This window comes from Oncorhynchus gorbuscha, linkage group LG15 (genome assembly GCF_021184085.1).
Source record: "Oncorhynchus gorbuscha isolate QuinsamMale2020 ecotype Even-year linkage group LG15, OgorEven_v1.0, whole genome shotgun sequence".
NCBI classification, from domain to species: domain Eukaryota; kingdom Metazoa; phylum Chordata; class Actinopteri; order Salmoniformes; family Salmonidae; genus Oncorhynchus; species Oncorhynchus gorbuscha.
Window position 1 is genome coordinate 61,489,303 of NC_060187.1, and position 21,757 is coordinate 61,511,059.

The window sequence follows — 21,757 nt, forward strand, 5'->3', positions numbered from 1 at the left end:
TATGCTGATATATTATCTAAGAGGGGATGCAGAACAGGTGGGAGTCACCCAATAACCGCCCTTAAATATATAGATATAGCAGATGTATTAATGTCACAGGAAATTATCCTAACAGTGTCTTCCTGCTCCTTGGTAATGATGTAGGCCAGTAGTACAAATGTGTTTGTAGGTCAATTGACAGTATCGATCTACATGGACTTTGTCTGAAGTCGCGGTTATTGGCAGACATTTAAATCAATGAAATGCTTTGCCTGAACAGGTCAAAGCAACAGATCAGCTTGAATTTGGACACGCTGGGAAGTCAGAAAGATGACAATTACACAGACTGTTTTGAAATACTTTTTTAGTTAAACTTTATGAAAATGGTTGATGACACACACTTAAAAAAATAATAACACTCCGATGAGTTGTTGCATATTTTAGAACTTTTCATTTCTCTCCAGGGCATTGTGTACAATCAAATCTTTTACAGTACATTTGCTCCCCACCCCCCCACTTTCCTCCCTGAACCTAATAAATACAGTACATCCTTTGATCACTCACTGTTTGGCCGTGCACAGCAAGGCTCACACATTTACACAGCTGACTTACTCAGTGCACAGGCAAGAGACGGAAAGAGTAGGGGGGGGGGCAGTACAACGATGGAAGAGAGAGAGAGGAAGAGTGAAAAAGACAATAGGAGGGGAGATGAAAGGGAAAATAATTAGGAAGAGAAGATGGTTTTTGATGGGAGTGAGCAGAAAATAAAATGAGATGACCCTCCGACAAACAAAAACAAGAAGAAACAAGACAGACTACAAAATAAAGATAAAAATGAAAAGGAGCAACATATAAACATCCATTTGAACTCACAAAAACAATACTGCAATATTTCCCTTTATCCAGGCCTACACTTCTGGTTGGTCCTTTTTAAGTCCAGCCCAGTTTACACTAGAAAGTCACTAGTTTATTGCATCCCTCTGTTTACCTGGTCTACAAAGTCGGCGTCCCAAAGGGCACATTATTTCCTATGTAGTGCACTACACTATAAAGGGAATGGGGTGCTATTTGGTACGCAGAGCCTGGGTCTACAGAGTACAGTCAGTAACCCTGAAACACTTCAAGTCCAATCCAATAACACAATCAGAAGTTGACCAAGTGCGAGAAAAACAACAAAAAAAGTATCCGACAAAAACAAACTCAATCATACTCATCTTAATAATACCAAATGTAACAGTGACAATGTGACGTTGAGGACACTCCTTTCTAATACACATACATCTCCGTCTTCTTGTCCAACTCCAGATCTTCGCTTGCTTGTCTCATTTTGCCCTAAACACACTTTAGTGATACACTACTTTTTACACATTCAAAAGTAGGATACAAAATCTCCAAATATCCTTATTGCTATGACCAGTAAATATAAAAGATTAACTTAACAGCTCTTTCTTGGTCCGCGCTGAAGCATTAACACAGAACATATAGGGGGAAAAAGAAAATCACTCGTGTTGAGAGCGAGACAGGACTTTTCGAAATCAAAGTCGTGCTAAATAAATACTGGAACGGTCTGGCGCGCACACTCATTCGCTCGCAATTCTCGAACCAACCCAGTCACCCTCAAAAAGACAGCTAACGATAAAAATCGAGCTAGTAGCAGATTTAGGAGTCTTTTTGGATTATTAACGTCTAAAAATAAAAAATAAAGTATTGTTTGGAAATGATTCTCCAATAGCAGATCAAGTCTAAGATGGAAGCTGCTGAACCCAGATGGAGAGAGAATGAGAGAGAACGAAAAAAAAAAAAAAACAAAGTGTTAGAAACAGGAGACTTTCTGTAATCCATCAGAGCTTTCCCCTCCCTCGTCATGTGTCCTTCATTTCCAGAGGCTCAAGGGGGACTTAGCTGAGCGGACCCCTCACACCGAGGCACATAAGTCCCCTAGGCTGGCTTCAGCTGGGAACAGAGCCATAGCTGTTTATCAGGGCTGGGAAAGCTCCCAATTTCCCAAATGTCAGAGTCCATCCATTTTGAAACGCAAAGTTAAATCTGGGTTGGCCCATTTTGAGAAATGCAGTCGGTCCAAGTCAAGTCAGTCCGTTATGAAATGCGCTGGACCGGAGTCTGTCCATTTGAAACGCAGCAGCAGGGCTGCACATGTTGAAATGCAGTAGTTCGTCCGTTTTCTTTTGAAAATGTCTCTTGGATTCTCAAGCAGGGGAGATGGTTCAGGGTGAGCAGCATGTTTGGTTGCATGTGAGGAGCAGATGGTACTATACAAATTGGCCAGCCTTTAGCCCTGACTGTGGGAGATATGGTTGGCTCACCGTGCTATGTTATTGCTGTAGTCCTGAAGACATTCCCAGTCTGTCTGGGCGTGAGAGAAGGTGAGACTTTGCCATTGCAGGTTACTCAGACTGAGGTGTGGGGAGATATGGGTAGTGTAGTACCCCAAAGGTCACTCACCACCCACCTCATTGCAGGTTGCTCAGACTGAGGCGTGGGGACCCCGCCCCCCACATCTATCCCTGTCTGTTTTGAGTAGAGAAGCAGGAGCGGAGCTTGGGATCGGGTGAGAGAGAGTGTCACTCTCCCTGATTGGCCCAGCTGGACCCTCCCCCTCTGGCCACCTCCACCGTGGTTCTCTCCCCCCGTGGACCATTCATACCCACTTGAGGGCTGGAGGGTGGAGGGTGGAGGGAGGGAGGATCAGTGCTCAGTGAGAGACTCTGAAGTGGGGTTCGAGGGGGGATCCTGCTGGACTTCTGGAGTGACGACGCCTCGGTGGAGCTTTTCCAACGACTGTTTCATCTGAGGGAGAGAGAGAGGACAGAGGAGGAGGCGAATGTCATTACGACAGCCGTGATGACTCACTCATGAATAACATGAGGGAACGATGCGTGCAAATGCTTGGACACACACACACACCTGGTCTAGCAGAGTGACTGAGGATTGGAGGATCTGTTGCCATTTGCCCAGCTGGGCCTGGTGGAACTGTCTCTGGAGTTGCAACACCTGGGCCCACTCTCCTGCCGACTGGGGTAGAGGACTGGATGGAGAGAAGAGAGGAGAATGAAAGGGAGAGAGAGAGAGTGAGAGAAGAACAGTTAATTCACATGCTAAACATGCATCTCTGGTAGTAAGAAATATCCAATGAAAGTGCTGGTTTGTTCTTGAGCAACGGAAGAGAACAAATCATAGAACAAAACATAACAGTGGGAATCAGAGGTGCATTCAGTTCTAGTTTAAATCTGGTTTTCAATCAAAAGGAGAACAGGAAGCCTCCTGTGTGGCGCAGCGGTCTAAGGCACCGAATCGCTGTGCCACCAGAGACTTGCAGCCGGCCGCGACCGGGAGGTCCATGGGGCGACGCACAATTGGCCTAGTGTCGTCCGGGTTAGGCCGGGTTAGGGAGGGTTTGGCCGGAAGGGTTATCCTTGTCTAATCGCGCACTAGCGACTCCTGTGGCGGGCCGGGCGCAGTGCACGCTAACCAGGTCGCCAGGTGCACGGTGTTTCCTCCGACACATTGGTGCGGCTGGCTTCCGGGTTGGATGCATGCTGTGTTAAGAAGCAGTGCGGCTTGGTGGGTTGTGTTTCGGAGGACGCGTGTGTCATGACGTTGGCCTGGGGGTTAGGTTTATGACAGTCATAAATACCTCTTTCTCCTCTCTCTACCCTACTGAGGTTACATTTGCAAAACCCTTGGTTAACAGAGATTCTGGGAACATCAGAAGGTGGGGGGAAATGAAGGGGGGGGTGAAATGAACAATATTCTGGTAATCCGAGCAACAGACTTAATGAATATGATGTCAGTTCGGTTGTCATCTGAGACATTCGCATCAATGATATGACAAACTCTACAGTGGAAAGTCTACACATCAGAGTTCACATGGAATTGTTGTTTAATTTAAATGTTTGAATATTAAATTATTCGCCCTCCTCTCCCTTCCTATATAAAGCCTTGACGACAATTTAACCTCCTGTTCCGAGGATGTGAGGACGACGGTCCGATGTCAGAATGGTTCAGATAATAACTACAGAACGAAGCCAACATCAGCGTGAGCTTGGTAGCGAATGGTATGAATTTTGAACTCTTATTCACTACAGAAGTGATACCTCCTAGCCGTTGAGTTAGCAACAGCAGATGAAAACAAGGTTTAGGAAGGAACAGACAGAGTATCCCGTCTATCACCCAACTACAACGTAACCAATTGACAACCAGAGACATTCTTCAAAGGACTCGGTTGGGCAACACGGCCTTCCATCTAACACCAACCTACCGAAGCTCAGAGTAAATATTTATTGCATTTTCCTTTTCCAAATGGGCAGTAATTTAGAATGCATAAGATACTGTATTTACAATAGCACAGCTTCTTCCCTTTGTTCCTCAGTCTTCCCGCTCTTTCACTCAAACCCAGCCCTTTTCTTTTGTGTACCAAGCTGTTCTATCTGTTCCGCCCGCTAGGGACGTTTTCCTTTATGACGTCATTTGTTATAAGTTATGATTTAATTATGTGTATGTGTAATTCTTTGATTAGTTAGGTATTTAGTAAATAAATAATTAAAAACAATTTTGTATTGCTGATTCAACTTGTGAGTCAGGGTTCGTGCAGATAACCAGGTTAATTACATTTACATGATTAGCTCAATCAGGTGATATTAATTAAGGAGATATTATTTTATAGAATAGCATGTCACATCACTTAATCTGGCATAGCCAAAGACACGACACATGGCTTTCGACCTTCGTCTCTCCCGAGCCCGTACGGAGTTGTAGCGATGAGGCAAGATAGTAACTACTAACAATTGGGTACCACGAAATTGGGGAGAAAAAGGGGGGTAAAAAAAACAAGAACAGGACAGTGTCCTCTGATGGGTAAGTAGTAATGGCTATAATATAAAGATGTATCCTGGTTTGGTTACCTGTCAGACATAGAGAAGGAGTGCCACGTCTCCAGTGTGTGTGCAGCTCTCTCCAGAGAACACAGCTTGTAAAACAAGAGCATGTTGAGGGCCACCAACACCACCAGACTAGAGGAGAGAGAGAGGAGAGGTGATAGGACAAAACAGCATGGAACGAGAGCGAGAGGGTAAATGTATTGACGTTAGTATGGGCCAAAAATGGAGGGAGCGAGACTGGGTTATGAATAAAGGGAATATGAGAACTCGAGGAGGAATGGAAAAGTGGTTGCGCACCTCAAACTGTAACACAGCACAAAATGTTTTTGGACAACAGAGCATACTAGACCATCAAATGACAGCGCAGACGCCACAACGCCGAACAGTCATTCAACGAGACAATGACGATGTGACACCAAGTCTCTTATTATACTGTACCTGACACAGATCCTATGCACATGAAGCGATAGAGAGAGAGAGACAGTGGGAGGCCGTCAGTAAGCAGAGGAGATATAAATGTTCATTGAACCCCCCCCCCCTCAAAACACTGACGACATGGACTACAGAAACAAAGAAACCAGCATTCAGACTCATTTGTTACATACTGTGGTGATTACGGTAATGCTACAGGGATGAGAAGTCCCCAAAAACACTTTCACAATCACTCACAAAAGGTCCAATCCCAACTTGAGTTTAGTGTAGGTTATGTATTGATGTCAATAGGAGGATTGTGTGAAACGTATCTCAAGTATGGATTCATCCTAAAGTTCATACGCTGGACAAGATTAGGCCATTGATAATTCCCTTAGGGGAAACGATCAGTGTTTCTTTTCACACACGCCAAGAGGTCAGAACTCACATGAAGCTGACTATGAGCAGCATGGTAGAGATGCTGTTGCCTCCGCCACGCGAGCGCTCTCCGTGCTTGTACTGACCACCTGGTCAAAGGGAGAAACGCATTACTTCCTGCCAGAAGAGCCTGGATGCAGTTCCAAAATTACACCAGCAGATGTCAGTGTATAAAGCAAAGAGGAACACCAGTGGCATCTGACATTTAGCTGTATGAATCATCATAAACCTGGAGACAAATAAGTTTGAGGTAATCGTTGAACTCTGCTTGACAATCTTTTATATGGGTCTTATTTATCAGGTGATAACAGAAGATAACAGATTAACTGATGCATCTCCTGACGCCACCACGACCCTGTTGACTCACCCGCCTCTCTCCGCTCCTCTCCTATTCCTCGGTCCCCGCGCTCTCCACCTCCCTCTCTTTCCCGGTCCGCCAGGCGCCGGGAGCAGGTGCGTTTGCGTCGCCGCAGGGCTGGGGGTGTCTTGGCAGAGTCTGCCCCCACCACATCCCCAGAGGTCACCACTGACACCTCAGACTGGAGCAGGGTCTCCAGCTTACACACCTCACTCTCTGATAGGGAGGGAGGGAGAGAGAGACGGCGACAGAGAAAGGGAGGGAGGGAGGGAGGGAGGGAGAGGAGGGGGAGACACAGAGAGGGGACACAGAGAGGGGAGACACAGAGAGGGGGAGACACAGAGAGGGGGAGACACAGAGAGGGGGAGACACAGAGAGGGGGAGACAGAGACATAACCAGAAAGAACCAAAAAGAGAGGTAAGCAATAAGAACACACACAGACACTTCTTTATCCCGAGTAGGAGAATAAGACTACGATGTAAGTCAGTCTCACCCATGTGTCTGTAGTACTCCTCGATGCCGCTCCAGGTGTTCTTCTCGATGAGCGCCTTCACCAGGCTCCACGGCTGCTTCTTGTAGCAGATATCTGACGACACCCTGCAGACACACAAGCAGCCACAACTCAGAGTCCATCACACTGCAACCAGTAAGCCATGCCTGAAGCACTCTGCACCACTCGACATAATGCACGGTACTGCACATACCTGGGATCCCCAACAGAATTAAATAGAACGTATTATATAACAGTATTATATGACATCTCTAAAGGGATCACACAGTTCACCAACGACAGAAGCTAGAAACGTATCATAATGAACACCGATCCGCCACTCGTGTGATGGCGCCGACAGACCTGGCAGTTCTGCTTCTAGCATTTCGCTACTCCTTCAATAGCAATCTGCTAAATATGTGTATGTGGCCAATAAATCCGATTTTGAGTTAAACTTGCACCTCTTAGAACAGCTTAAAAAGGACACTTCATCCATTTCAGGTGTATTTTATGTGACGTAAGAACATAAGCTTGCGGTTTCTAAGGCAGTGAGTTCACCTGGTACATACAACATTTGGTAGGTTAGCACACAAAAAAAAAGTTGTTTCAAACAACTAAATGTTCCTATTGCCATTTGATCTGCACAGGTGACTCATACACAAACTATTAGTCAAAAGGCCTTCTTCAGTGTGCTGGGTGGTGAAAGTAGGTATATACCGGAGTCTGCTCTTGTTCTTGTTGATGGCGGTGAGGCAGTAGCGGTGCACAGTGTAGAAGTAGTCCTGGTAGGGGATGCCCGAGGTAATGACCTCCGAGTCCACCACGTAACACTCGCCCGGCGCACTGTTCTTAAACAGCGTCTGGATGGAGAGAGGGAAAGAAAGGTGTCAGCGTTAGCGAATGAACTGCGGGGGTGTGTCTCGATCCTCAGAAGGCGAGTCAAGTCTTGTTCTCCAACCCAGTGGAGACTCCCAACTCCAACGTCTCTGTGCCGTGACCTAGATTTTGTGTTGTTGTTGTTGTGTGAACCGGATATTCAAACCAGAACACGGGAGGACAATGGAGGCTGGTGTCACTTTAGAAATCGGAGGACAGGCTCATTGTAATGGCTGGAATTAAATTAATGGAACCTATCAAACACATCAAATCTATATGTTTGATCCGGTTCCATTCATTACAATGAGCCAGTCGTCTGATTTAACGTGACACCAGCTACCACTAATGTTGACCAAATTTTTTTTTAAACTGTAAAATCCATCGTGCTGACTGACTGACCTGAGTTTCCACTACGGGGGCGGTCTTGGGGCCCAGGGGGTTGTTGATGGCGATGGTGTAACTCAGGATCCGGTTGGTGTTCCCACTGCAGCTGTCCTGCTGCCACTCGCGAACTGACAGGTCTGAGGGACAGAGAGAGAGGACAAGGAAAAGAATGAGGGAGGGAGTGAGTGTGTGTGTGTGTGAGGGAGAGAGAAAGTGAGAGAAATCGAGAGAAAGGAGGAGTGAGAGGACAGAATGAGAGGAAGACAGAGGGAGAAAAGCGAGAGGGACACAGCACCGCTTCACAGAGGGAAATGCACTAATTAAAGCCACACAATGTCCTCAAAAGCTGGCAGGGGCACAAACCAGGGAGGCCACCAACCAACCAACTCCACGCCTCTATGGCAGCATCTAATAAACGACAACTTTGGGGAACTGTGCTAAGAACAACGAATATGCAGAGCCCTGTACTGCTTCTCTCGAAACAGACAACAGCATACATATCAGGTGTTGAAGAAAAGAAAAGAGATCGAAAGAGACAGATGGAGGAAGGTTAACACAGTGTAAACAAACACAGTGGACTGCTCATTAGCGCTACAACACACTGGCCTATGTCTGAGGAGAGGGGAAGGAAGGGGGCGGAGGGGGGGGGGAGAGACCCTAACCGCATCCCAAATGGCACCCTATTATTCATGTAGGGAATAGGCCAGGATGCCATTATTTGGGACAGCTCCAGTCTAAGCACTAGGAGGATAATAACAATCATTCCATCCCCGTACATGACAACAGCCATACTGCGTGGAGCAGCAGAGACGTCCTACAGATGAGCACCAGTGTATCAGGAGATAGTCGGTCGGGTGGAAGAGGCGGCAATGAGTGTCTCACGCAGTAACACTCCTAGGCCGCATCCCAAGTGGCACCGCATTCCCTAAATAGAGCACCACGTTTGACCAGGGCCCTGGTCAAAGGAAATGCACTATATACGGAATAGGGTGCCATCTTGGACGCAGGCCTAAAGCTTACTGTACAAGCCCTGGAGGAGTGGACTTTAGGAAGGGCTGATCAGTCACATGGAATGAACTAAGCATTTAGCATCCTATCGTGTTGTAACCTATCCATGTTTCTAGGCAGACTATCACTAGTACTGGGAAACAGTTGTATGTACAGGAATGTACTCTAGGAACAACATTTCTACTTACATTTTTTTAAAGAGATATTTGGAAAGGGAATGAAAACAGAATGAGCAGAAAGGGAGAGGGATCAAGAGGAACAAAAACGAGAACGTTGCCAATGCCAACCATGTGTAAGATCAACAAAGAGTGTGTGTGTGTGTCTCTGCGTATGTACAGTGGCTTGCGAAAGTATTCACGCCCTTGGCATTTTTCCTATTTTGTTGCCTTACAACCTGGAATTAAAATAGATTTATTGAGGGTTTGTATCATTGGATTTACACCATTAAATACCATTAACACCATGCCTACCACTTTGAATATGTCAAATATTTGTTTGTTTCACTATAAAAATATAATAAAAATAGAAAACCTGAGCATGCATAACTATTCACCCCCCAAAGTCAATACTGCAATTACAGCTGCAAGTCTCTTGGGGTATGTCTCTATAAGCTTAATCTAGCCACTGGAATTTTTGCCCATTCTTCAAGGCAAAACTGCTCCAGCTCCTTCAAGTTGGATGAGTTCTGCTGGTGTACAGCAATCTTTAAATCATCCCACAGATTATCAATTGGATTGACGTCTGGGCTTTGACTAGGCCATTCCAAGACATTTAAATGTTTCCCCGTAAACCACCAGTGCTTCTTTAGCAGTATGCTTAGGGTCATTGTCCTGCTGGAAGGTGAACCTCCGTCCCAGTCTCAAATCTCTGGAAGACAAACGGGTTTCCCTCAAGAATTTACCTGTATTTAGCGCCATCCATCATTCCTTCAATTCTGACCAGTTTCCCAGTCCCTGCCGATGAAAAACATCCCCATAGCATGATGCTGCCACCACCATGCTTCACTGTGAGGAGGGTGTTCTCGGGGTGATGAGGTGTTGGCTTAAAGTGGTCCTATTGACAGCTCCTTCAGGGTCATCTTTGGGCTCTTCGTTGCCTCTGATTAATGCCCTACTTGCCTGGTCCGTAAGTTTTGGTGAGCGGCCCTCTCTTGGAAGGTTTGCTGTGGTGCCATATTCTTTCCATTTATTAATAATAGATATAATGGTGCTCCGTGGGATGTTCAAAGTTTCTGATATTGTTTCATAACCCAACCCTGATCTGTACTTCTCCACAACTATGACCCTGACCTGTTTGGAGAACTCCTTGGTCTTTATGGTGCCACCCCTTGCTTAGTGGTGTTGCAGACTCTGGGCCCTTTCAGAACAGGTGACTTAGATTGCACACAGGTGGACTTTATTTGACAAATGATGTGACTTCTGAAGGTAATTGGTTGCACCAGATCTTATTTAGAAAAGGGGGTGAATTCATATGCATGCGCCACTTTTCCGTTTAGAATTATTTTGCATTTTTGGAAACAAATAATCTTTTAAATTTCACTATTTTGTGTATGTCAAATTACATGAAATCCCAATAAATTAAAATATGAAACTATATGAATGTGTATGTGAAGAACAGGTGTGAGAGTGTACACGTTTGCGCTGTACGGACCTGTGAAGTGCCGCTGGGAGAAGAGATGCTGGATGAAGTGTGTGTCTGCGGAGAAGAGCAGGTCATGCAGCTTGTCCACGCTCATGCGCACTGCCATGTTGATGTGTAGCCGGCCGGCCAGGTCCGCACAGAACGACTCCACCTCGTCTGGACGGGGACAGAGTTACACAGTCATCACGACTATAGTAGAGATACCACAGGTGGTCCTTCTGTAGCTCAGTTGGTAGAGCATGGCGCTTGTAACGCCAGGGTAGTGGGTTCGATCCCCGGGACCACCCATACGTAGAATGTATGCACACATGACTGTAAGTCGCTTTGGATAAAAGCGTCTGCTAAATGGCATATATTATTATTATTATTATCAAGTCTAATCATCAGAATTTCTATGATAGATTTTTTAAATGTTATATCCCCCCAGGATTTGTTGCAACTGCATTGACAAACGGGGCTGAGATAAGCTGGCTTGCCAATCAACTTCAATTCCAGTGTCAGATGAAATGGCTTTTCAAGTCAATTAAATATAAAAACTTTCAGCGATAATGGGGAGGATAATGTCCTTTTTTGTTGACGAGAGACACAGTTTAACACAGTTCTGTTTGAGCAGAAGAGAACTGTAAAAGACTCCCCACTTTACAGGCCTCAAAGTAAATACATTGTGGTTGCGAACACTAGCACAGTTCAGACTTCTGTAACGTGAACGTTGCACTTTATCGGTCAAATCAGTCACTATATATTGTTTTTCTGCTCCTAGTACTCTGTCATCTGCTAAGTGAACGCTGACGTCTCGAGTTTCTCTTGAGTTTTGCCTTTAATGCAGCAAGTAACAGTCTGTTCTCAGGAGAGTCCATGACTACAGTAATGTAGGTCCTACTAGACTACTATTATGGTATCAACAGGAAGGGAGTATTTGCAGTAGTTTCAACTGGCGTTCTCTTCTGCATCTACACTAATCTGAGAAAAAAGGATAGCTGAAAGCAGCAGAGTGGAAACCAATCGCTTTCACCTGTCACCTTCTTTCAGATTAGTGGGAAGGAAGGAAAGGAGACGAGGAGAGAACCACTCTACGGACTATTAGAATTTCACCTTTGTGAAGTGTCTACAATCCCATTTTTCCCTCTCAAATCTCCCACGTCTGCATCAGATTAAAATGTATTGTCTATGTTTGCCTAAACGTAAATGTTTTTCCATGAAACTACTCTCCTGTGGGCTCCAGGAACTCACCCTCTTCCTGTGTGTCTGAGGAGTTGCTGGGGTCAGTGGGCAGCTCGTCGTCGTTGGTGAGCTGGTCCAATGAGGAGAGGTTTCCCAGGCTGGTGGCAGACGGGGGCATCATGTGATTGGCAGACTCCAACAGGAAGTCTCCGTCCTCCTCCACATACTAGGAAATGGCATGCGAGGGGAGAGAAAGGGGTAGTTAGTTACCACACGCTGTGAGGTCATTATGGCAGAAACACACTAACACAGCAATCCCAACACCCTCACATAACTGAGGAGCCTTGGAGGACTAGTACGACCTCAAAGCCTCTCTACTCCGCCCTGGTCAGACAACAACACTGGCTCCTTTAGGCACAGCATGGGCCGCGTCCCGAATAACACCCTATTCCCTATATAGTGCACTACTTTTGGCCAGGGCCATAGCACCCTATTCCCTGTAGTACACTATATAGGGAAGAGGGTGCCATTTGGAACAGAGCATTAACATTACATCCGGATGGCCGTTTAGAGCCAACAAGCGACTCTGATCTACTGGGGTAAGACTGGGGTATATGTATCCTATCAAGATAAACCATGGAAAAGTCATAATTATGAAACTATCTCCAAAGTCAGTTCAAAGTTATATACACCCCCAACCCCCCGCCTCCCGATGCCCTGGGTCATACTTACTTAAGACAAAAGATTTGAAACATTTTACCCTAATGAATACGACCCTGTAGTTCCCTGGCATGAAATCAAATAAAACTCACGAAAGAGGCAGCAGCCGAGGCGGGGGCGGACAAGGAGGCGGTGTGTGTAGTGGAGGGCAGGGAACTCTGGGAGCTGGGCGGGCTGGGGTCCGGGGGGTCGAGGGAGGGGCTGCCGGGGATGTCTACGGGCAGACAGGTGGATGAGGAGGGAGGAGAGGAGCCCAGACCACCGCTGGCTAGGAGGGGGCCACTGGGGAACAAGGCTGCCATGGAGGAGGGCGAGCTGCCCAGAGAAGCTATGGCCCCCAAGGAGCTGAGGTCCAACAGGTCAGAGACAGAGACCGACTCATCCACTGGCCTGAGATGTGGTGGGGGGATGGAAGGAGAGGTTTAACGATATACAAAGAGACAGAAAGAGAGACAGAGAGAGATGAAGGGGACAGAAAAAGGGCAGTACGGGGGAAAGAGGGCGAAAACGAGAGAATGAAGGACGGGAAGACAGAGGAGAAACAGGAGAAAGAAACAGCATGATTAACAATTCACAATCCCAGTAGTGGCTTTTAATTGAAGGGATCGATAATCCAGAGACATCAAAGTTAACGGACGAGAGTTCTAATTTAATGGACAATGCCAAACTAAATGGTCACACGCACACACAATTCAGACTTTTTCTCACACACAGCGAACATGTACACTCACAGTAGACCGTTAATGTGCTCGTCGGTGGGGGAGACATAGTCATCGTCTTCACTGGTGAGGCCCAGCTCAGTGCCGTAACACTGATGGACGATGTGCCACAGCTCCTTTGGGGAAAGAGGCTGAAGGGAAACAGACATTAACCGTCTCAATAACTTCTTGGATTTTCCTCTTGTAGGACATTAAAAACGCCGATCAATAATTCAGTAACCGATAGTTTTGGTCAGTGTTTTATGCATTTTGGGTCCCGTTGCATTATGTTATATTTCATCACTGAATAGTTCTATTATCCAATAAACGACATAAATAATATTGTTTTCCCCCCCTCTCAGTATTTGGAAGTGCCTTCGTTCCGGCACAGTGATATATATGCCCAGTTAATGTCACACTGGCAGGAGTGTGAGAGCTGTAGGTGGGAGGAGGGAGAGGAGGTGGGTACCTTGTCCATCAGTGCGTTCTGCCACAGTCTGAACATCATCATGTAGCTGCGGTCCCTCGCCCCGAAAGATGTGAAGAAGTGCTGGATGAAACGACAGAGAGAAAGAGAGCAAGCAAAGAGGAAAACAAATACAGTGAACGATGGAATGATGGCTAATGGTCATTGCTATTGATTTGGCTTGTCAAAAACAATGACAGTTCATTTTGCCATGATAAAAAAAAAGTTTGTCAGTCAAGCATTGGAAGCATCTAAACCAGTGGTTCTCAACTGGTTTTGCATTGGGATCCAAATATGACAATTGAGTCACGACCCAATATTATGGAATGTTGATCATTACATTTTGTAATGTTGTATTGTAGCTGCCTTTTTGGGCAGGTTTCACTTGCTAAATAGACTCTCTCAATTGTGGTATTAAAAAGGAAGTACACACAGCCATATTAACTGAGAAAACATTTACCAATTGAAAAGAATAAGCCATTTAATTTTAGACCACCAATTCAGGAGTGGGGTGTAATAAATGATCAGACTCAGAACATAACATTATTGGACTGGTTTTGATGTCAATGAAAAGTAACACATACCAGTGTTTAAAAAAACACCATCATTAGGAATTCTTAATTATCAATTACAATGTAAATAGTTACACAACCTTGACCTTTTTTTTTAAAGGTGTACATTTTTAACCAGATCACAAATGTAATATGAAAATCATAATGAATTAACAATAATAATTAACATAGTGAACAATAAGTCATTAACCTGTTTATTTATTGTTTGTGTGTGTGTGTGGCCTATCAGTGGGAAAGCTGGGGGTGTTTCTTTAGTTTGATAAGTTAATTTATTATTGAAATCTGGGGTGATGGTTGACAAGGCAACTCGGAGGTCATGCTGGCTGTCCAGTTTTTTTCTGATTTTAGTTTGTTTTCAGCACTGCCATTACAGAGAAGCCACTTTCAGACTGATCGGTACCTTGATTCTGATTGCATGACAAGTGAGAGCAGGATACTCTACCATTACGCTCACCAGAACTGTCATTTCCGGGAAGCGCATGCTCAGTCCACAATCAAATGACAGCTCCACCAGCTGATCCTCTTCGTTGCTTGGCAACGTGATGTTTCCCATCTCCACTTGATAGGGGTCCCCGTATCCAGTCATCTTGTCTCCTGTTCTCCTCCAGGAAGTAGTCGCAAAACTTTCCCTGCAGCTTGACAAGATGCTATTAAACGGTGTGTCGCCGTGCGCTTTGTTGATCGGATTCTGAATCTTGAAATCAGCTTTGGGAAACATGTTCATCCCTCCCGTTAGAAACATGATTTGCCCAAACGGCAAGCTTCATCTTGAAGGCTTCCACTTCCTCCCCCTGTACAAATTGATTGTGCCCCCTCCCTTGCATTGACACATTGAGAAAATTCAGATAAAAAATATACACCAGGTAGGCAACCTGCGCGAGCATTTCCTCACAATCGGAAAGTTCGGGCAGAGGGAACTTGTTTACCAAAAGAAACGCAGAAATCTCTGCTCGAAGCTCATAAAAGCGACCCAACACTTTACACCTGGAAAGCCAGCGAACCTCTGCATGATAAAGCACCTAATGGTGCTCCCTCCCCATATCCCTGCAGAAGGCCTGAAACACCTGCTTCTCCTAGAACTCTTTTTGATATAGTTGACACGCATGATCACATCCTGGAGTGTGGCGTGGAGCTCAGGCACCATGTCCTTCGCTGCCAACGCCTCCCTATGTAGGAAGCAGTGGTTCCACGTCACACTCTGTGCTCTCTCCAGGATCCACTTTGCTACCCCGGAGTGCATTCCCGACATAGCAGCTGCCCCATCAGTGGTCACACCGACGCACCCATCCCAGGCCAGTCCCACGGAGCCCAAGTGCATATCCATTGTGTTAAAGACAGGCTTTGCAGTGTTGGTGGTGGGCCAATCAGCACTTAAAAGGAACTGCTCCTAAAAGTTATTATCCCAGGCGTGCCTGACATAGACCATTAGAATTGCATGTTGAGCCAAACCTGTAGAGTCATCAAGCTGTAGGGCGTAATGGCCATTTGGATGTCTGCCGTATTATGCCCTCAGACATGTCCTGGATTCTCCTGTCATTGGATAGGGGTGTGGTTTTCAAGTTGGTTGGCAGCCAACTCTCCCAAGATTTCAGTACACATATCAATCGCAGCAGGGAGTATGAGATCCTCTGCACTGGTGTGGGATTCATTGCACTTAGCAATGCGCTGGGCCTCAATGAATGATGCGAAGTGCCTTTTCTTGTACCGTGCATAGGTTCTTCAATTCATCTTGTGAGGACTCCAGATATTGACATTTCCTTCTTTTTTTTCTTTTTTTAAGTCAGCCTTCTTATCTTTGTCTTGGATGCTTGGTGTCCAAATCCCATTTCATTTTGGAGGGATTTCATGCTCTCATTAGCCAACAGCTCGTTGCATAGGACGCACTGCGGTCCACACTCGCCCTGCCTGTCTTATATGTAAAACCATATTTGATGGGGAGGTTTTTTTTCTCTTCTTGACAGGGACCGGGTTGTCTGCCTTGGTGTTCATATGGGATGCAGCAATGGATGAAGAGGGAGCTGCACGTTTTAAAAACTTGTCCATGATTTTACTCTGACGGCTAGCCGACATGAGTTAAATGACAGTTAACTATGCACATGTGCAAGGCCTGCAGAACACACCTGCATAGTTAGCTGTCAATCAAGCTAGCTGTCAAAATATCTGTATTATCTAAGTGGACGTGTCACATTTAAACAAAATAACAATCTGTCATTTCATTGGATCAGTGTGTGTGTGTGTGTGTGTGTGTGTGGGGGGGTGAGAACGTTATTGGATTGGTCAGCGAGTGAGCGCAGGGCGAAAACCCTCCGAATCCGAACGTAGCTAGCCATTTCACCACTGCGGACACACTGTGCGTGTAAAGTCAGCAGCTGTAATAAGTGCTGCAGCGGTATCCTTTCAAAATAAACCTCTCGCGACCCTCCCCCCAGTTGACAATCACTGAGCTAAACAATACGTATACTGTCTACAAGAACCTATAATAAAAGTTAGTTTCCTTTTTCTTTACATATCATTGATGCACCTGTTAACTACTGTTCTTCCACTACTCTGAACCGTCATAGTAGGCTGTGTGACTGAATATCGAGCCCCTTGGCTCACCTTGTCGTGGTCGGTGCTGATCTGAATGGCGTTGGGGATGACCTTGGCAGTCTTCTCCTTGGTCAGGGTGGTCACATCTTTCAGCAGGATTGTAATCTGAACAGAACTGGAGGGTTAGTGTGCGTATGTGTGTGTGTGGAGGGTTGGTTCTTCTATCCTTGTGGGGACCTAAAATCTCCCAAAGTCCCCACAAGGATAGTAAAACAAGGGACTTTGGGGGATTTTTAGGCCCACACACACACAGGATTAAGGCTATTTAAAGCTCAGATGTTAGGTTTAGGGTTACAATTAGGGTTAGGGTAAGTGGTGAGGTTTAGGCTTAGGAGTTGGGTTTAAGGCTAGGGAAAATAGGATTTTTATTGGAAATCAAATTTAGGTCCCGACGAGGATAGAAGAACAAAAAGTGTGTGCGCGCGTCTATAACTTACAGTGGTTTCCCAGCGGAAGATATTGCTATAGAAGCAGAGCCAGTTCTCTGACAGATAGAGTCTCCCCTGGAGTAGAATGTCTTTCTGCAGCGCACATGAGTAGTCTGGGGAGGAGAGGAAGAGGTTGGAGGAGAGACGTCAGGCTGATAAAGCCACAGCATCGGCCCTTCACTTCCACAGTGTCAGCACAAAGTACGTGTTTGTGAGTGTCGCGCGTCACTCACCCACTATGAGGCGTTCTGTGTCTGGCAGCTTCTTGAAGAGTTTACGGAAATCCTCATTGCGCTGTTTATAAGTTGGACTGAGAACCTGAGAGAGAAAGAAAGATTACTTTGTTGCTCTTCTATGCTTTATCAAATATAATCTTGCAGAACCAGTCTTGCAGAACCAGTATGAATATTGTATATACATCGAGTTCCAAAAGTATTTGGACAGCAGCAATGTTGTTTTGGCTCTATACTACAGCACTTTGGATTTGAAATGATACAATGACTGGGGTTAAAGTGCAGACGGTCAGCTTTAATTTGAGGGTATTTTCGTGCATATCAGGTGCTGTTTAGAAATTACAGCAGTTGTTGTACATAGTCTCTTTTCTCCCCCCCAATTTTAGAGAACCAAAGGTATTTGGACAAGTTAGCTAATATGTGTATTGAAGTAGTCAAAAGTGTAGTATTTGTTCCCATATTCCTAGCATGCAATGACTACATCAAGCTTGTGACTCCAAACAAGACTCTGCTGACAGTCTGCACTTTAACCTCATAGTCATTGTATCATTTCAAAATTATATGAGCCAAAAACAAAAAATGTGTCACTGTCTAAATACCTTTGGACCCCACTGTACATCTGGCATGTGAGATTACATCAGATACTATGTCCCTGAGGTAAAACCGACAGGCTGAGTAGGTAAATGAGAAGAACACTAAGGTGACTGAACAGTTAAATCACCTAAAGTTCAAAGCTTAGTGAAATGGTTAAATGAGGGAGGTGGCAATTTAACAGAAACCGTTTTCGGCATCTGTTGGTGCCATTTCACTGTTAAGTGCCATGTCATACTGTACTGTGCACTCCAACCAGGAAACACTGGAGCTACCATCAGCAGAATAAAGTGCACCGGAGTGTGAGCCCCTGATGAACAGTTCCTTGAAGTGTATACTTACATTGTACCAGCTCTGCATTTTCTGCAATGGAAAGAAAGAACAGCAGATAATCAGTGACGAACAGCATCCAAAAGGTTTCTCCATCATTAAACAGTAAATGTAGAGTCTTATCTATTTTGACATTCATGTAGTTGGGGAATAGGTTAAAAAGGGACACTGAGGAAAAACTAGCTATTAGGCCTGTATGACGTTCCTTGATGTTCTGGTCATTTATCAAGCTTGGTGTGTGTTTCTATCATCTCTGACTTTCCTGCGTGTTAAGGTCTGATGCAGCCGTTTTTATCTTAATATTAAATAATTTGTGTAAAAAGTACCTTTACTGTGATTTTTTATTTATTACCATTTTGATTCAAAACAAACAAAAATTGCTTCTTAGCAAAAAGCAATTCCTTAAGCAATAATTTTTCTAAGACTGTCTAGGAGTGGGGAGGGAAAAACTGAAAACGAACTGCTATTGTTGAGAGGTTTGGAACTCCATCCCACCAAAACAGGTTGAAATGCCAGATGGTCTTTTCAAACAGCTCTTATACTAAAATGGCATCATCATCATCACAATATTTTTCAAAACTCATGTGGATATATATATATACTGCTCAAAAAATAAAGGGAACACTAAAATAACACATCCTATATCTGAATTAATGAAATATTCTTATTAAATAGTTTTTTCTTTACATAGTTGAATGTGCTAACAACAAAAATCACGCAAAAATTATCAATGGAAATCAAATTTATCAACCCATGGAGGTCTGGATTTGGAGTCACACTCAAAATTAAAGTGGAAAGCCACACTACAGGCTGATCCAACTTTGATGTAATGTCCTTAAAACAAGTCAAAATGAGGCTCAGTAGTGTGTGTGGCCTCCACGTGCCTGTATGACCTCCCTACAATGCCTGGGCATGCTCCTGATGAGGTGGCGGATGGTCTCCTGAGGGATCTCCTCCCAGACCTGGACTAAAGCATCCTCCAACTCCTGGACAGTCTGTGGTGGATGGAGCGAGACATGATGTCCCCGATGTGCTCAATTGGATTCAGGTCTGGGGAACGGGGGGGCCAGTCCATAGCATAATAATAATAATAATAGCATCAATGCCTTCCTCTTGCAGGAACTGCTGACACACTCCAGCCACATGAGGTCTAGCATTGTCTTGCATTAGGAGGAACCCAGGGCCAACCGCACCAGCATATGGTCTCACAAGGGGTCTGAGAATCTCATCTCTGTACCTAATGGCAGTCAGGCTACCTCTGGCGAGCACATGGAGGACTGTGCGGCCCCCCAAAGATTTGCCACACCATGACTGACCCACCGCTAAACCGGTCATGCTGGAGGATGTTGCAGGCAGCAGAACATTCTCCACGGCGTCTCCAGACTCTGTCACATGTGCTCAGTGTGAACCTGCTTTCATCTGTTAAGAGCACAGGGCGCCAGTGGCGAATTTGCCAATCTTGGTGTTCTCTGGCAAATGCCAAACATCCTGCAGTATTGGGCTGTAAGCACAACCCCCACCTGTGGACGTCGGGCCCTCATACCACCCTCATGGAGTCTGTTTCTGACTGTTTGAGCAGACACATGCACATTTGTGACCTGCTGGAGGTCATTTTGCAGGGCTCTGGCAGTGATCTTCCTGCTCCTCCTTGCACAAAGGCGGAGGTAGCGGTCCTGCTGCTGGGTTGTTGCCCTCCTACGGCCTCCTCCACGTCTCCTGGTAGCGCCTCCATGCTTTGGACACTACGCTGACAGACACAGCAAACCTTCTTGCCACAGCTCCCATTGATGTGCCATCCTGGATGAGCTGCACTACCTGAGCCACTTGTGTGGGTTGTAGACTCAGTCTCATGCTACCACTAGAGTGAAAGCACCGCCAGCATTCAAAATCAGCCAGGAAGCATAGGAACTAAGAAGTGCACAACAGCATGTGAAATTTATTGTCAATCAGTGTTGCTTCCTAAGTGGACAGTTTGATTTCACAGAAGTGTGATTGACTTGGAGTTACATTGTGTTGTTTAAGTGTTCCCTTTATTTTTTTGAGCAGTGTATATAAAACTCAGTAAAATCATGTTTTTGACTGCACTGGGCCTTTAACATTTGGCTTTTAGCCTATGATTCACGCATTGACAATATGCACACCGTCAATCTATTCCATTTAACACTGTGGCCGTGTCCAAAATCTAGATGTCAAAGTGCACGACAGGTCTCCTCTGCAAAAAGGTCCATATTAATGACAGATTCTTGAGTAATCTTTGAGTAATTCTGACTATTTTGAGGAAATGTACTGGCTACAGTGTGTCAAAATGGACAAAAAGTACTATTGCTGCTTTTTTCTAGTTTTTCCAGCTAAGGTATTTTAAGGGAGTGTGCGAGCACACTCGTTCGGTTAGCTGAGTTCATCTAGGCGTCAGCCGAACTGAAGCATGCTGACGCCATTACTTAAACTCCATACTGTGTACTAATCGTACCACATACTATTTCAAACTTACTGTTTAGTAAAAACAAATGCTGTAAGCAACAAATATCAGCATACTAGGCATCCTACGGATAATGTATCTAATGGCAATTGCGTTTATTCCCTTCATTCATACATTTTGGCACAGTGCATCCCATCAGCTGATTATCAGCTGTTGTCAGACAGACTATTCTCTTCCTCAATAGTGTTCATTGAATTCTACTAGATTAAATTCCGAAATGAGTATGACATCCTGACATTTAAAACACTACATTTCACATACTATAAAAGTTACTTTTCGACCCTTCCCAAAACGCCTACTATTTATAAAGCAATTATGGGTATTCGGACACGGCCAATGACTACTGACTGTGTGGCTGTGTCGTCATGTCTGTCCTTATCTCTAAGCAGGGCTGTATTCAGCAGGACACATCGTTGTGGAACGTTCAAATAGAAATATAGTATAGAAATACACAAATTCCTCTCTGACATGTAGACAAAGGAATCACGTCAGCTCTATTCATGACATTTCTGTCTGCAACGCTCCACCTCCTTTTCCTACTGAATATGGCCCCGGTATATTGTTGACATAACAAAATGAGTGGCATTAGACGGGGCACCCTTACCTTGGCGTTGCGGCTGAAATGGCGTGAGGCGACGGGGTATGCGGAAGCAGCGGCGGAGGGCAGGGGGCTGTCTGAACCTCTCCTTTCCCCACTGCGCTCCCCCGGGCCAACCTCCACGTCACTGGTCCTGCTTCCACCCCCACCACTACCCCCCAGCACCCGACGGCGCAGAGAGGGGGAGCTGCCAGGGGTGCTGCGCGGAGAGTTACTGGCGGTACTGAAGAGAGAGAGAGAGAGAGAGAGATTAGTGGTAGGCTAAGGGAACGAGTATAGACATTCATGTTCATGTCATCATCAAGATTTCAGTGGCCAAGAATGTAAGTAGTTAAGCCCATCTGGCCATGCTGGAAAAGATGGAAGAACTGTGCTTTGTATTTAGCTAAAAACACACTAATCACCAAC

General features: G+C 45.3%; 1 protein-coding gene across 7 annotated transcripts in view; it reads right to left on the reverse strand.

Moving 5' to 3' along the window:
- Nucleotides 1–326: 326 nt before the first annotated feature.
- Nucleotides 327–21,757, reverse strand: part of gramd1a (GRAM domain containing 1A) — a 34,862-nt gene continuing 13,431 nt past the window's right edge. For 6 of the 7 annotated variants that reach the window (XM_046302096.1, XM_046302098.1, XM_046302097.1 and 3 more), the window contains 19 exons: nucleotides 21,356–21,572; nucleotides 18,285–18,305; nucleotides 17,352–17,436; nucleotides 17,128–17,231; nucleotides 16,700–16,795; nucleotides 13,533–13,613; nucleotides 13,097–13,215; nucleotides 12,458–12,755; nucleotides 11,715–11,871; nucleotides 10,494–10,640; nucleotides 7,851–7,972; nucleotides 7,293–7,435; nucleotides 6,579–6,682; nucleotides 6,094–6,300; nucleotides 5,737–5,815; nucleotides 5,316–5,327; nucleotides 4,902–5,009; nucleotides 2,905–3,025; nucleotides 327–2,787 (listed from right to left, as the gene is read on the reverse strand). In XM_046302096.1, the coding sequence (XP_046158052.1) occupies nucleotides 2,686–2,787; nucleotides 2,905–3,025; nucleotides 4,902–5,009; nucleotides 5,316–5,327; nucleotides 5,737–5,815; nucleotides 6,094–6,300; nucleotides 6,579–6,682; nucleotides 7,293–7,435; nucleotides 7,851–7,972; nucleotides 10,494–10,640; nucleotides 11,715–11,871; nucleotides 12,458–12,755; nucleotides 13,097–13,215; nucleotides 13,533–13,613; nucleotides 16,700–16,795; nucleotides 17,128–17,231; nucleotides 17,352–17,436; nucleotides 18,285–18,305; nucleotides 21,356–21,572 (2,323 nt within the window). In that variant the 3' untranslated portion in view covers nucleotides 327–2,685. The remainder of the gene's footprint in view (nucleotides 2,788–2,904; nucleotides 3,026–4,901; nucleotides 5,010–5,315; nucleotides 5,328–5,736; nucleotides 5,816–6,093; nucleotides 6,301–6,578; nucleotides 6,683–7,292; nucleotides 7,436–7,850; nucleotides 7,973–10,493; nucleotides 10,641–11,714; nucleotides 11,872–12,457; nucleotides 12,756–13,096; nucleotides 13,216–13,532; nucleotides 13,614–16,699; nucleotides 16,796–17,127; nucleotides 17,232–17,351; nucleotides 17,437–18,284; nucleotides 18,306–21,355; nucleotides 21,573–21,757) is intronic. The other variant, XM_046302099.1, reaches the window with a different exon arrangement.